This window comes from Larimichthys crocea, chromosome III (assembly GCF_000972845.2).
Source record: "Larimichthys crocea isolate SSNF chromosome III, L_crocea_2.0, whole genome shotgun sequence".
Taxonomy (NCBI): domain Eukaryota; kingdom Metazoa; phylum Chordata; class Actinopteri; family Sciaenidae; genus Larimichthys; species Larimichthys crocea.
In genome coordinates, this window is record NC_040013.1 from 3,088,441 (window position 1) to 3,104,811 (window position 16,371).

At 43.6% G+C, this 16,371-nt stretch overlaps 2 protein-coding genes across 2 annotated transcripts in view; one reads left to right on the forward strand and one right to left on the reverse strand.

Annotated features, from left to right (window-relative positions):
* The window catches only part of glt1d1 (glycosyltransferase 1 domain containing 1), a 36,806-nt gene extending 34,692 nt beyond the window's left edge, over positions 1-2,114 (forward strand). The window contains exon 12 of the mRNA XM_027278214.1: positions 1,582-2,114. Coding sequence (XP_027134015.1) covers positions 1,582-1,704 — 123 coding nt within the window. The 3' untranslated portion in view covers positions 1,705-2,114. The remainder of the gene's footprint in view (positions 1-1,581) is intronic.
* The window catches only part of LOC104923093 (transmembrane protein 132D), a 30,817-nt gene extending 16,037 nt beyond the window's left edge, over positions 1-14,780 (reverse strand). The window contains exons 1-2 of the mRNA XM_010736083.3: positions 14,266-14,780; positions 7,847-8,726 (exon numbers count right to left, since the gene is read on the reverse strand). Of these exons, the coding sequence (XP_010734385.3) occupies positions 7,847-8,726; positions 14,266-14,434 (1,049 nt within the window). The 5' untranslated portion in view covers positions 14,435-14,780. The remainder of the gene's footprint in view (positions 1-7,846; positions 8,727-14,265) is intronic.
* Positions 14,781-16,371: the final 1,591 nt, after the last annotated feature.

Below are 16,371 nucleotides of genomic sequence, written 5' to 3' on the forward strand. Positions count from 1 at the left end.
ATTCATTTCCAGTCACCAGTTAACCTGCATGTCTTTGGACTGCGGGAGGACACCGAAGTAGAACCGTCACAGACACAGGGAGAACATGCAAACTCCAGAAAGGTAACTGAAATTGTTGGAGCCATATTAAATCTTCATATATAAACTTGTTCTGAGTTAATTACAGTAATCATAAAATTTATAAAAGAAATTATGCAGGAAATTATCCAGAATTGGTGAAGTGAGTTTAAAACTTAAAACTGCTTATTTTATCTCAGTTTGGTGATGACAGTATTTAATTTGTGAACGCTTGTGGAGTGGTTAGGTGTCGAGCGTTCCACAAATATTTAGATCTTACATGTTAAGTTTCTCGTTTTAATTTAGTTTTGTAATTTCAGAAATTAAAGTGAAGATTTCAGTTCAATAAACCACGTCAGACTTGGATGAGCGCCTCTGTGCGTCGGTACCTCTGCAACTCAACTTCAACTGGCTAAAATGAAAGATACAAAGGATGAGTCAGTTCAGAAATACTTAAAACATCTTTTTAATGTTTTTTTAGGCAAGCGTCCACAGGAAGGATGTGTACCCAGGAAGGAGGTCTGACATGGAAAGAAAGCTCCCTCCTCTTTCTCAGATGGATTGAATTTGGCTTATCTTGTAGCATTTGTGACATTTGTGGCAAACACCTCACAGGTTAAATGTCAAAATTAAAACCAGATGACTGAGCAGCATTTTTTATTTATTTATTTATTTTTTTCCAATAGTGGTTTCAGTTTTGTGCCAACGAGGCCGACGGTTTCCATTCCAGCTGCGTGCAACAGCCGCTAATTTATCTGATTACCAAGTTCAATCAGGGAGAAGAGGGCTGAGGTGAAATCATCTGGAGCTGCGTCTGGCTGGGAAAACTTGCCTGCATTTTAGTCATTATTGCACACATCTGTGCCAAAGTTTTAGAGTCGCTGGCCATCTTATTTACCAGAAACTAAGTGTTGATGCCTCTAACCCCTGATTCAGTGTAGCACAAAGTTTCCTGCAGACGTGTCCCAGGAAACACACTTGCAACTAATTAAATTACTTCTGGCTCTGAGCTGCTCTCATCCAATAAAGCACAAAAAGAAGCCAAATACTGTAGGTGTTGCATGGTCTCTGTGTTAGTAAATGAAACGAGCTCCTCTGTGTGCTGTGCATTAGAGTGAATGAGCAGAGAGGGTCAGCCGGTCTGTTGTTATCAGTCAGAAGGTTCCCAGGAGGCAGCAGAGCCAACAACACGGGGGACAAACACTCAGTCTCGGCCAAATGAGCAAAGAGAAGCACACGCTGCTTTGATGTAAAGAGGCTGCAGCTTTCTGGTTAGGGAAGATGAAAGATGCAGCGATAAGATGGAAAGCAGCTGCACCCTGTTACCCATGTTAATGACAGAACAATAGAGGGGAGAGGAAGTTAATTATTTCTGAATCGCTTTTCTATTCCACTATTTGAACCCAATATCCAGTCTCAGATTAAAGTGTATTATTGTGAGTGCATGATTAGTTTTTTAGATGTGTCTCTTTTGTTTGCAAAAGACAAGACGCAGATCACCACCATGCCACATTTTGTTTGCAGGTGCACCTGTCAGACTCATACTGCAGACCGCTGCTCAGCACCCTCCCAGCGAAGCAAAATCAGGACAGAACAGAGCCCCCAAAAGCCGACAGAGTCCAGTTTGACATCAGGGGGATACAGTAATGAGGTGATCCACAGCCAGGATTCTGACTCCGGGGATGCCAAAGACATCATCAGGCTCATCCAAAGCCAACAAGAAAACCACCTCTGTGTTGTTGACATCGTGTCAAATGTTTTCTTCACATACATATTGCTCCTTTAAACATTTTCTTATAAGCACTGAACAGAAAGTAGAGCTGAGGCTGATCGCAACTATATTTTAACAACCCATTAAAAATGTTGCTGAGAGATCTCACTCGTTTTCATACGGTCCATCAGATAATTATTAATGGCTCGCTGGTAAATCGCACTCCCACTGCTCTTACTACAAACCCCACAATGCACTGCGACAGCCGGAACACAGGTCATTGGCCAAGACCTGTGCACCACCCCTCCTTCCGCTGCTTCACTAATGAACATGCAGCGACATTAAAGCCCGGCAAACGAAAAGTTGACTTCCTAGTGTTTCCTGTTGTTTACGCTTCTCCTTCTGTCCCTGTTTTTATCTGTGTGTGTGTGTGTGTGTGTGTGTGTGTGTGTTGCTGGGCGTGGCCTCCAATCGCCCTCTCACCTGAATGTCACCTCACCACCTGCTGCTCATCATCCGATAAACCCCCTGCTGATTAAAATACACAACAAACCTGAATCCTATCTCTCCTTGTCCAGCTCAGTCTCGTCCCGGCAACCTCCTCCAGGTGTTTACTGCTATCACCTGCCCTGCCACTGTTCTGGATCTCACCCAGAGTTGAGCTGTGACCTGTTTAAAATGATTCTGATCGTCTGGCTGGTGTTTGCAAGGATCATTAGGGTACATCCTCTGGGAACCACAAACGCCTGGAACTATTTGCATCCAGTGCAATCCAGCAGTTTCAAGTTGGGACAAAAGTGGCGGATCAAACACCTGAACATCAGACACTGCCATCCCCAGAGCTGCTGGCATGGTTTGATGCAGAATTTATCAAACAAAATGTACAATATGAACTCTATTCCCCAACTCTCATCCCATATATCTGTATACAATTGCACTCCTAATGCTGACTGTGCAAAACTGTAAGTGCGATGAGATCATTTGCTTTCAACTGGGAGGAGGGAAAAAAAAACTCTAATCCAGCATAATCAATGAGATAAGCAGGCTAGCATGCTCGGTGTATTAATGAGAGAACCCAACAGGACTGTTAATCCAGTAATGACTTGTGAATAACATGCCCTGCTGTGATCAAACACCTCTGTATTGAGCTGAGTGGAGGAGAGTTTAACTAATAAAAAGTGACAGTAACAAGAAGACTTATCTGAAGCCCTTTCATTCTCTCTCACCCTCCCCTTGTGTAAAAGAAAAAGAAATAAAATAAAAACCTCCCGTGTGAGTGGAATAGGCGTTTTTTCTTTCTCCCCTCTGAGTGGTTGGGAGCAGGAACCAGTGTCCATGGCTTTGGATAGCAGACCCTGAGGAGGTAGCCGGCAGGGGGAGGCACCAGGGCAGAGAAGATGGATGGCTGTGGAGACCGAAGCTGACAGTGTGTGAGAAAAGCAGCTCTCAGGTGCTGCACCTGCCATCCATCTCACTTCTGACCATGGCTTGAGTGGCACTATTGTTTCACCTTTTACATACTCTTCTTTCACTCTCACACACACACACAAACGATTACACGAATACACACACACACTGTCAAACACACTCAAAGCAGACCGTCTTGGGTTTTTTTTTAGGCAGTTCCTTTCTTTTATTTGTGGACTGCTGTTTTCTTTAAACTTGTTTGAAGGATCACAGAGTCGTGGGCCAAGTAAAGAAAGTAAAACAATGAGGCAATTCAAAAAAAAGAAAAAAGCGAATACATAATGCAATGAAACAGAGACTGAATTTGATTAAACATCTACGAGATGCATTTATCCTCTGCGAGCCTGGCCCAGATGCATTTCATCACAGGCTATCGAGACGCTACATAGTGTTTGTGATTACTTCCCTGATATAATTTGTGTTCCCATCTCTGGCTTCGTGAGCGCATCACTGCGGGGCCACGGTACCGCCGGTGAACCCCGGCGCAATCGGAAACAGATGCAATCGTTAATTATGCAGGCAAATGTCCACCGTTTAGCCAGTCTGATGGCCAGCCATCGGCAACGTGCTTATCGTACTTATGGAGCAGTTTAGGGAGTTGGGGGAGACGTTCGTGCCAGCACTCCTGCCAGATGGCAAGCAACACGGCACTAAAAATGGATGTAAAAGTCCTATTTGTCACACAGATGAATGATTAGGCTCCCCGGTTGAAGAGCTCACTCACACGGCGCCCTGTTGACACAGAGGCTCCAGTTTATTTATTGCCACAATTCTGCCTTTAAAGCGATAGTTTGTGTGATTTGAAGTGTGGCTGGATGAGGCACTTATCCACAGTTACCTACAGTAGACGGCGGCTGGCACGCCCCCAGTTTGGAGAAGCAGACAGGAGGACGGTAAACAATGAAATGCTGGCGAGGGCAGCGAAAAATATTTTAGCTACCCAAAAACAATCAGTATTAGTCTAAGGGGGGAAATAAACACCTCGCAGATTTGCATTAACTAGCATTAGTTTACATCCAAGTCGAAGAAACTAGTTTCAGTGGACCAGCAACTTCTGTGTTCTACGAGGTGACGTTATGGCTTCTGTCACTAAGGCGCTGAAAATATTCAAAATATAGAGATCACACATGATTCTTCTTCAGAACGAGTCAGTTTCCATAAGCCCCCATGTTAAAATATTTAAATTCGCAGTAGAAATAAACACGTTTTATGTGACAGATATGAGTTTGTTTTCTGTTTTATTTTGTAGTTCTCTGTCTTGCATTTCTACTTCGTGCCTTGTTTACCTGCCTGTCTTTGTCTGTGCACCTGTCCCTGAGTAGTTTCACCTGGTGTCCTGTGTTTCTTCCTGGTTTAGTTCTTAGCTTCAGATTTTTCTGACTGAATTTGTATGTTTTTGTCCTGATCACCAGCTGCCTTTTAGTTTGTCTTGTGTTTACCTTTTTTTAATTCAGCTCCTGAGTATTACAGTTATCTTCTGTGAACATACCTGTGTCTGCATTTGGGTCCACTCATGAGCCCTTGCCCTCTCTGTGACATTTACAGCCTGGTACAAAAATACAGTTTTAGTCTTTAAATCGAATTTCCCCGTTCATGACAACTGTACCGAGGCTGAATTCATATTTAATTGACCCGCTGAACAGGTGGCTTGTTTGAGCACCCAGGCATGATTCAGCTTGCCTCAGGTCCACAACGATCCACGTCTTTGCTGATTTTTAGATTAGCCAGGAGGCAGCAGAGGAAGGACTGCAGGCAGAGTGACCTAATAGACCTTTTTCAAAGCAAAAAGACATTCTGACCTGAAATGGTCAATGCAGATGCTCCCAATGATACAAATTAACTGTAGCACAGCCGTTCCAGTGAGCCAACATGCACCTCAGCAGCACCCTGACTCACTTTGACCTGAGTGGAAGCTTAATTAGTATCATTGGTAACATCTGTGTGTGTGTGTGCTGCTGTGAAGAGAGCTTCAGAAACCTGTGGGTGACGTCACAGATACAACGACCATTCTTTATCCTGTCTATGATACAACTCCACTTCAAGTAACCCAAACTCTCCCAAAAAAAACTCGAGAACTCGAGAATCCGCTGTGCTCCATCGCTGACTTTTAAGTGGTTTGGAGAGAAAACAAAAATAAAAAACTAGAAAGAAACTCTTGCCACTCAACTTCCTGAGAACACACCAAAAGGATCATCTAATTACCCTTCACTTGGCAGCGTGATGATGGCGGTGCAATACTTTATCGGTGACCTTTATCAAACTCTCGCTGAGAATGACAGGTTCATTTTGCCGGAATGGACAGGTGTGGCTTGTCTTTTTCTCAATCAACCTCCAATTTGTGTGTCCCTTGACTCCAGCTATAGACATCAATAACAGGTTTATCATGCTGATGAGAGAGTATTAAGCAAAGCTTAATGGGACATTCAGACAGTGATAAAGCACACAGACAGCTGTTGAGGACCGGATGCACAGGGCTTGTTAATGTGCTGATAAGCTGGGGGAGGGTGGCACTGTGGCGCTGACTACGTGAGTGACGAAGAGTGAGTGAATCATGTCAGGTTTATCGAAACAAAAATTGAATTTCAGAGAATTTTTAATCACCAATACACCAAAGTGTCAATCGCACAAGTTTAATTACTAAGAAGTCTCCTAACAAGATTGCCAATCTGCAAGCGGTGAGAGGGCAGGAAAACAACAGAAAGGAAACCGAGAGGGGAGGAGGAGAAGCACGAGAAGAGAAGGAGAAGAGAAGATAGAGGAGAGGCAACATTTCTGCTATCTGCTTTTTGTTCAGAAACGTGTGCGTCTGAGAAAAACAAATTAAAGCAGCAACGATTAAAAGTGACAGATTGAAGAGGGGAAATCAGGATTTCTGTTTTTGGTTTCTTTGCCTCAGCAAACATCGGAGAGACAGAGAGGAAAGAAAAGCAGCTAATTTATTCAAAAATACACGGTCCAAATCATTCAAATATGAATGCAGAGGTCTGTTATGCAAGTTAAGGATTCTCAGAAACTCCTGACAAACCATGAAATGTCGGACGAAACACCTTCAACACTGGGTTTCGGTTTTTTTATTTCCATTCGGCACGCCAGAAAAGAACTGAATACCTGAGAGCGAATGCTCTGCAGAGAATCAGCTGACGTGGAGGACTTGTGCACCCATGCACAGCTGTCCGCTCAATCAATATTTACCTATTCCTGCATTCACAATCGGTCCAAGTAAGTGACTGTCTAAGCGAGTGAACGCAGGAGCAGGTGAAAAGGGAATTAATAATCCATGACTGTCTCCTCACCTGCTCACCTCCACTGAAGCATGCATGAACAAGTCAAGGCGGAGGAAACTCTGAAATTATTTATTTTTCTGCAGATATTGATTGTGTACGCCAGCGTTTCTCAATCTGCGGAGGAAGTACTTTCCTGTTAAGTTTATTGCTTAGGTCAGGACACCTAACTGGACATCTCCCAACAACACTGCAGACACAGGTCATTTTTTTCACATGATGTCAATCCAAAGCACATCTGAATGATTTATGACGGATTTTACTCTTGATCCAAATCTACAAAAACTGAATAACTGAGACATGCCAGAAAAAAAAATGCATTTTCCTGACAGTCCATTATTCATCGGCTTGGAGCAAAGCAGATAATGTTTGAATAATAACAATAATAAAAAGTATATGCTCTAATCAATTTGGCGTAAATCTCCACTTGTCTGCTCTGACAGCTAACCTCGACGCCGCAGCATGCTTCTCTGATCTCCGTCTGCTCGGCGATAATAAAAAGGCATTGTGGCGCCAGGTGACCATGAAAACCGTCGATGAAACGTCGAGAACGAGATGGAGGCGTTTAATTCAAATCCAGTTGTCTTCCATGTTGCATCGTTTCACCTTGAAGATGAGAGTAACAACCTGACATCTTAGGGAAAAGCGGTGAGAACCGATTAAATCCTGTTTTTCTCTCTTCTGTTCGTTCATATTTGCCTTTTCTTCCAGAGAATAATTCATTCTTTTGAAAAATACAAGTATATCTCTTTAAAAATAGCTATAGATAATTGGACAAAGACCTGATGAGCTGTAAGATGGTAGGAACATTTAGCGAAATAAAAAAAAAAAAGAGCCTTTAAATTAAATTGAGTTTAGCTGGTAATCCCCATGATCTCCATACATTCAATACCGATCTGTGGGACCTGTGTTATATCTACATAATGCATACCATTTAAAGCAGAGCAATAATGAGTCGAAAGCTGCACGTGATTTCATTTGATCCGTGTCAATCTCGATGACTCCCGCTCTTCAGTGTCCTCGAGCCGCGCTTACAGTTCCCGGAAAGACAGTGAACCTCATCGTATTTTCAGAGAAACGCCGTAATCCTGCAGAATCTCATTTCCTGTAATTTCCACTTATTTTTTGATGGCACAGGTTTTGTGCAAGAACTAGAGAAGAGGACTGCTAGTGAGTAGTTTCCTGTATTCAATTCTAAATGACTAATTAATTTGGCCTGCAGTGCCTTCTGAAGAAGTGATGGCAGTATGCCACCTCGGGGGAATATGTGTCTTTACAGTAAAGCCAACCCGACCTCTACAAACTGTGACAACAGGAAACACAGTCTTACCTGAGAGTGAAGTTAGTGAGCTGAGCCGAGCTGGCCATGAGTATGTAGAAGGTGGCGATATCAGTCTTCTTCAGCGGTTTGGAGGATGTCCGAATGACGATGGCATTGCCAAGCTTGAGCCGAGAGAGTGTTGCCATCCCTTTAGGCACCTGCAGGAGACGTACGCTTCCAATCCTCTGCATGGGAGTGACGGGAACGTACTCTGCCTGCTGCTGCTGCTGCGAGCCACCCCAACGACTTCCATCCACAGAATTACACTTCCCGTTTACTTTAGGCTGTGCCTGGTAGTACAGCTCCACAGGGTTCCCGGTAGATGGATCCTGCCTCTCCCTGCTGGTGCCCTCTGACCCCTGAGCAAACCATCCAGGTGGAGGCGCCAGCTCGGCCATGCAGGTTCCCTTTTCACCTCCCATTGCACAGGAACCCCTCACCTCCTGAGTTTGCCAGAAAGCATACGCCGTCACACACGGTAGCTCATCCACACTTCCTTCTCCCTTGCCCCAGTCCCTTCCCGCCACGTAGAAGAGCACCCGCACTTTGGGCTTGGAGGAGAAAACCCGAGGCGTCAGCATGAAGGCCTGGATTTTCCAATTAAACGTAAAGACCTCCGGAGCGTTGAAGAGCCGAACCGACTGGACCAGATCTAGAGGCACGAGCTGCTCCGTGGACATAGTGCCGTAGCTGGCATTGACAGCTGGCTGGCGACTGGCTCTTAAGATAACAAAGGGCTGCGTGTGACTCTGCATGCTGGAGTTCCTCATAAAGTCCTGCCCAGCCTCCTTTAGGAAGAGGTAGTCCGCATCACGTACCTCGTAGTTGACCGGCAAGAAGGCACTGGGCACTGGGCCTTTACTGTCCATCAGCTCTTTACTGCTCAAATCTGTGAGGGAGAAAAAGAATTTAGAAAGAGGTTTATAGATTTTCACATGCAATACAATGTGTTCATCTTTAAATGAAAAGAGCTGCACAGTTTTGTGCAGGGCTGTGAAAAGCATTCAGCAGATTGTGTGCAAAAGTATGCAGAATATTTAAAACGTGCAAGATATTTATCATTAAAAAATGACACTTTGCTTGTTAGAGGAATTTATGTTACCACACTTCACTCGGATTCTAGAAGCGATGATCTCACTTCTCTTCCACGTTTAATGAAATACACCAGCAGTGTTTCAGGAACTAAACCTTTTGAGCGCACGAGTCAGCCGAGGCCAACTGATCAACTGAGTGGGGCCTGATGGTATTACACTAAAAGGCCTCTGAGCTTCACCATAAAATTGTCTGTAATGGAGCACATAGGTGGAGTAATGTAAATGAACATCAAGAGGAGCTCGGGAGCGTTTTAGTTCCTCTGGCAACGGTGAACTCTGCAGCTCTGCTAAGGGACCGTACACAAATTATTTGAGTTGTTTACGAACTTTTATGTTTCTCTTGGCATGGATCGGTGGTCGGGGGGTTCCCTGAGCAAGGCATTGAGCTAAAGTTGTTGTAAACTGTTAAAAAACAATAGTTCTTCTAGTTTTAATTAAACAACCTGTACAGGAAAGGTCAGTGAACACATATTGAGGACCAGTTGCAGCGTTTGCAGGATGGATATTATATTTGTTTTGAATACATTACCATATTTCCAGTATGTTATTTGTCTTTTTGCCATTTTAATTCCCCACCTTATTTTAGTGCTTACTCACAAACTCTCTTTCTTATTGCACACACACCTGCTCACCCTGCCTCTCTTTTGTTTCTCTCACTGTATCAGACAGGAACACAAGTATTTCTATGAAGTCGCCGCAAAATCCTCAATTTTCTCAGCAGCAGCAGCAGGCGAGCCACATGTGGAGGAGTCTTATTGTTGATGATTTAGCCGATTAAAACCAACATGGTACCACCAAAGGACATCGGCACCAACCGGGCGTGTTCACCTGATCCGTGCTTGTAAAATAAATGATGTGTCCGCGTCTTTCAACGTGATAACAGATAACGCCTCTCCCTTTGTTACTGTCGGGAGGAGAGCGAGGATATTGTCCACTAGTTATCTGATGGCAGGTGGCGTCATTTTGATGGTTTTCTAATAACTTTAGATTATGTGAATGTTGACATGTTTGAGCTGTAAGTAGGCTCGAAAATCTCTCTTTTACAACATGAATACAAAGTAATACGCTGCTCTTACAAAGTCCAACAAAATTACAACACCCTGACCATCTAACGTCCTGTCACAGGGGGATTACACCTGTTTCTTCATTTCCCATAGAATTGACTTTTTAAAGCTCTTTACTGTCACACCACGCAAAATGTCAAATGTTCATTAAAAATGCTGCCCGTCATGTTATAGTACTGTATGTACATAGTTTCCTTTCCACCGCCCCAGTTTCACCTCCCTCATGGATGACCTGTTTTCTCTGACATGATGAGGGGAAGGTGGGGATCTAATACATCTGGCACAAGGTGGAAATCAGCCATCAAAAAAAAAAAAACTGGGATTAAAAATGGCTTTTCAGATTGTCAGCAGGCTGCGACTACCCAGCAGATCCTCGATGAAAAGGAGAAAAATGAGAAGATGAAAAACGAGAATCCGGTGAGAGAAGAAGTAAAACATGATGGGAGCAGATTCTAATGAAAATATTAAGTGAACCAGAGCAGGAATACGGACAGAAAAATGTTATATTATTCAGTAAGATGGGTTTTTATGCATCAGGTGCTTTGTGCTGGACACTGTACTTATACAAGGATTACTAGTCTACTATTAAATACTGATTACAAATGAATCACATTTTTATATATGAGTGAACAAATCAACAGCGTGGATCTGATCTGGTTTAAAGCTTAACGATGAGGCAGAGGTCACTCTGCCGTCACGTGTCCCCATTAAACATCTATTTTGATAGAATTATGAAGATTATGGCGGCCCCGACCTGAGCGTGCACTGTTTATCTGGTGGCTAATTGCCCTACTTGATGAATTAAGGACACAAAAACAGTCTGCAGATTATCGCAGAGTGAAAGAAGCTGCATGTTGCATGGTGAGAAAACTGCTTCAGCAGCATCTCAGACCTAAACAAACCATCATCCCAAAACTATACACTGCTATCTGTACATGTGTGCGAGATGTATTGGTGAAATGATGACAAAAGATGTCAGTTAGAGCTCTGTGTGTCACTGAATTATTAATTATTTGTCCATTGAGGAAGCCTGTTCTGTGTCAGTATCAGTCGTCTTGTCCCTCATGGTTGCTGGCATTTAACGGGTCCGTCCATCATGGTCTGCTTTTTCATCCTCCCTCATCCAACCCAGCAAAGAGGCTGTCACGACATGCCTGACAGTTCACACGGCAATAACTATACTGTATGTGTCACGGCCATGTCAACCCGGCTGTCCTCGGAAGAAGACAACAGCATTATTTATTTATTTATTATATTTTGTCTTTCCCACACAGAGACAAGAGTGTCAGTCATGTTTGCAGAGTGGGCATGAGAGACTGGGAGCTGGGAACAGGGGCTGTCCTGGCTTAGCCTACCAGTGTCCACAGTGACAGATGTGCTGTTTAATACCAGAGCTGGCAGCAGCTCCGGCTGGAGTGAACATAAACTGTCTTGTAGCCTCCAGGAGGAAAGAACGCACCACCAAACGTGGCAACAAAGTACATCACATGCAAGAGCATCCCTTTACAGTTAGCTTTGATGGATCGCCTGTGTTCTTCTTCCTCTTCTTCGACGTGCTTTTCATTGGATAAAACCCCCCAAACGACGGCGTTTGAATGAAGCACGCTGTGTTCACTTTGCAGGCACTCCTTTGCCAATACTTCAGATATTAAACAAGTAGCCAATGTGAGACACAACTCAACTTTTATGGTCCTCTCATCATGATGAGAGTCCTGCCCTCGACTGATAAACATGAGAGCAAATCCACTGCACCAGCTGTTCCAGCCTCTCAAATCACTCATTTTGAAGACCCTGAGCTTTTTCCTTTCACTTCTTGGCTCGGTCAGAGAGCATCGGTGTTGCCATGCAGACGCTTCTTTCCCCCCATCCACAGTATGTAGGTTAAGTGCTTCATGTGTAGATTCTCTTCATGTCGAGCTTTGAATCGTACAATGTTAATCAAATCTTTGTGTCTCTGTGTATGAAATTAGATTCAGGAGTTGTTGTTTTTTCATCATCATTTGAAAGTAATATTACCGTGCCATTGAGTGATGGTGGAAAATGAACTTCAGGTGGAGATATTCTTTTCAAAATGACTTTTTTTTTTGTAACGGAGCTTTTCATGTGTACGTTATCTCTCAGTTCAATGAGAGATTTGGCAGCTAAACCCGGTGTTTAACTTTGAAAAGTATAGTACAGTAACAGAGATTTGGCTCGCGGATCCATTTCAAAATAATGTTCCTCGTCACCAGTTTCAATAAAAAACACTCTTGTATGTAATGAGCTGTATTTTGCCCTGCAGTTTGTCTCACAGGCACGTCAGCTGACTTATTTTCCATGTGTTTGTCTTTTAGCACTGTTTGTCCGCTTGTAATCAATCTTTGTATTATTCTATTAAAATGCGCAAAAGCCCGAGCAGCCTCTTTGAATTCTAATGTGCGGTAATGACTTTTACCATATGTGCAAAACAGCTTGCAGAAGTGAGTCGACTCCCAATAGCACCACCACCACCACCACCCACCACCAGCTCCACACAAGACAACAATGGATGTCTGCGTTTCAGTCGGTAATCGAGAGATAAAATGAGCTGTTTGTGTCTCAGAGTTTCTCTTTCACACAAAGGTTTTTTTAATACTTTTTATGTTCTGCTCATAGGTCACATCTCTGGTAATAGTTTAATTATAAAAAGGAGGGAACGGTTGGCAAATGGCCCAGATACTAATGGCACTAATTAAGCACCTGTAGCGGACAACATTCTCTGCAACTGATATTAGCACTGTGTGTTTTTATCTTTTACCCGGCTGACCTTTGCGATACATCTTCCCTTTAATAAAGCACCAAAAAAAGTCTCATTAGGATCTGACAGCTTGCTGATATATCGGTCCCCTGAAAACAAAGATTTGAGTTTGTGGGACAAACTGAGCAGTCATCTTGGGGCGGTAAAAGAACAGAGGAGAGACGAGCCGCTAGGGGGTTTTGTTGCAAAGTTGCAAAGACTTGAAGTATCTTTCAGTGTTGTGGCTGATTATAAAAGGTCAGCTAGAAAGTGGGGATACAAAAAAAAAAGGTCTGGAAGACATATTGTGTGTACAAGCTGTGTCGTCTGCAGCACAGAAGCCTTGTGGTAACATTAAATGACAAGAGCTTGTGCTAATTTTAAGGTCGTTACAACCTGCAGCACACATTAAACTTGACTTAAAATGATGAGTCAGGGGTGGTTTGTGTTCTGTGGTCACCACTCTCCTGCAGATTTGTTGTTGTACCATTTACTTTATGTTATTACGACAGTGAGTTATGTGCTGACAACAGCCGAGCTGCAGAACAGGCCCGGCAGTAATGTGCACTTTCCAGGATAAATGTTAGATGACGACGTTTCTGATCAGTCAAATCTCGTAGCAGCAAATTCTCATCGTACATCGAGCTTCACACAGAGATGATCATATAGCATGTGCTCTGATGGCCTGGTATGGTGAGAGGGGTGGGGGAGGACAAGAGGAGAGAGAGAGAGAGAGAGACTTAAGCTTGTGCAGTGATTGGTGGGGATTGCTCTGTCCAATGAGACTCTTAAAGCTGCTTTAACAAAAAAAAAAAAAAAAATCACAATTTCTCCATCTTTTTATCCCCATAAATCAGCCGGCCTGCCTTCCCTGGAAATAGCCATCTACGAGGCAGTTATGGGCTTTACAGTAAACGCCTTTGTGACGTGCTTTTTTATTATCAAAGTTGACGATTTAGATTGTCCTCTCCTCGTTTGCCTCATTGGGATTCTGGTAAACTGTCTATCAGGAGGGTGGGGAGGAAAGTGTTACTTCCCAGAGAGAGGCAAAGCACTGAGCGTTCAGGCACGACTCAAGTTGTAATATAACCATCAAGTCCTTTTTACTACTCACCAATCTCATCCTGAATCTTCTATATCCCACTCACTGCTGTGACACCCCCTCACCACAAGTGAAACACATACAGTACATGTTAAGCTCACTAGATGTAAGTTTGTGGCACAAATGAGGACGTTTATGTATTATTTATACTTGAAGAGAAGAAAAAAAAATGTTTCTGCTGGCATGGCACTGCTGAGTGAAGGCCCACCTCCCTCCATCATTAATAAGATGGACAGATAGCTCATTTGTTTTCAGCTGTGATCATTAAATGCAGTGTACACACACTGTATGAGAGACAGCCCCTCAGGGGGCTTCGGGTTAATTCATTGCGCTTTGGCATAAGCTGCTCCTATGCTCGTCCCTGGTGAACACAATGCAGAACGCAAACCAATTACTCCCCCGGGGTCGCTTACCTTGCGTGAGGACTGCTGTAATTGTCGCAAAGAATATCTGTAAGATCCTCCAGCTCCGGTAGCAAAGGCTCATTTTGGCACCCGGTGCGGCTCGCCGTTCCAGACAAGTTCCCCCAGTGTTCCGTGGTGTCTGTCTTGTTTCAGCGGAGCATGAAGCTGAACGTTTCATCCATCTCTGCAGTTCGCAGCTCACTTCACATAATCACACCTGTGGGAGTATGAAGTAGTATTCCGTGCTGCAAGTGACATGGAAAGCGCGTCGAGGTCTGTTCATCGGCAGGGTTGTGCGTAAAAGTTGTGCGTAACGAGCCAGGAGACGCCTCTCCTGAAGACTTTGTGTCCGGTGAGAAGATGCTGTGTGACGGAGAAGGTTCCTTTTTTCGATCGATATTAACCCTCTTAGCGAATTATCTCAACAAGTCCTCCAGACTGAGACTCCCGCAGTCTCCCGGTCTGCCGCCGCGGCTGGGACTCGGTGCGTTGTTAAACGGCTGTTAGCAGATCACTGACTGTCTTGTGCGCAATCCTCAGGGCACTAAACTCATCATCTGTCACTGTTCATCCGCTCAGGAAGCGACGTCCAGTGCGCAGCTGGTGGGATTAACCCTGCGTCGCTTTGAGAAGAAATCACCAAACGTGATGCATTTAGTGTCCACGGATTTTTGACCTCTTAGTGTGGGATTTCATTGTATGTTGACCCAGAGTCAGTGTGCAGTGTGCAGCCATGATGGATCCAGCAGTGGATGTAGTGGAAGTCACTTGACAAACCTCTCAGTGTTGTGAAAATATGCTCAGGCTGATGAAAAATTAAAGATTACAGTGCGTTCAGGTGTAAAAATTAATACTTTCCTGAAGATGTAATCTATTTTTGATACACCTGATGATTAATTTGGATGGAAGTCTACTAATATAGACAAACTGCATCACCAATTCACCATTTGGAAACAAAAGAACTTAAGCTTCTCTTTAAATTTCCATAATTCTCTGCAGCACAATTTCATTCAATTTCCTGCTTTATTTAACATCAACAGTTTATTATTCTTCACAAATTATGTCTGATTTTCATCGCTGACAGCCAAAAGAATTGTGCAACCTTGTCACAGACCTTGACTGGTAGAGGAGGAAAGAGTGCTTTGTAATAATTACATTTAATATTCAACCAGGACAAATGAGGCTAATTAGGACATGATTACATCACACATACCTCATTATTACCGTTCAGAATTCAGAGACTGGTTAAAGATTAATCTTGTTGAACATAATACAAGCAGACTTGAACTCGAGCACCCTGTTTTTACATATGAAAAGAAGCGTTGTCTTTAGTTCTGGTTGTGTTTAGATGGAAACGGCCTCTGCGTTTGAGGTTGAGAGCATCAGGTGGGTTTTTAGTGCCCTCTGATGGTTAAGAGTTGCTTCTAAAGCAAAAGGTGAGTGACTTGGGGTATTGCTTGCAGGTCAGTTGCATCAGAAATTATCAGGTTTTTAACTCATTTTTAGCTCGTTTTGTTAACAGGAAATCTGATGAATCTGAATTTATATTCATGCATCTGTCCGCACAACACATGCTGCGTGGGATTCATGCAACACCCTGTTTTTGCACGATTTGGGAACGCACAGTATTAATATTCACAGTTCATTTGAACTTGGTGCACGCACTGACTTCTTTCACTCCAACAAAAGTTACTTTTTGCAGACTTGTACTTGATGTAATGGCGCTTTATTGACTAATAAAGAGGATTAACCAACATATCAACACGCAGAGTGTGTGACCAAACCTCACAGTATCTGGAGACAAGAGGAAGTTGCCACAAGCTACTGCTGTGAGCTTATTTGAGCTCCTCCCCAGCACTGCAGCACAGTGATAAGCAGCAACAGCAGCAGCAGCAGCATCTGTGTGTTGGGGTTGCTCCAGTATGCTGTAGTGCTGCCGTAGGATCATTTAGATCCTTTCTTATTTACCTGCTCCTCACATAGAGAGAGAGCCAGCAACTACACTGTGTATTAAGAAAGGCTGAGGAGATTTACCTCCCCCCCTGCAGCCGCCAAACCTGGTGCTGAAGTTGTTGTAATTCTACAGATGCACCTTTTAATGTTGCGTTCACTCAC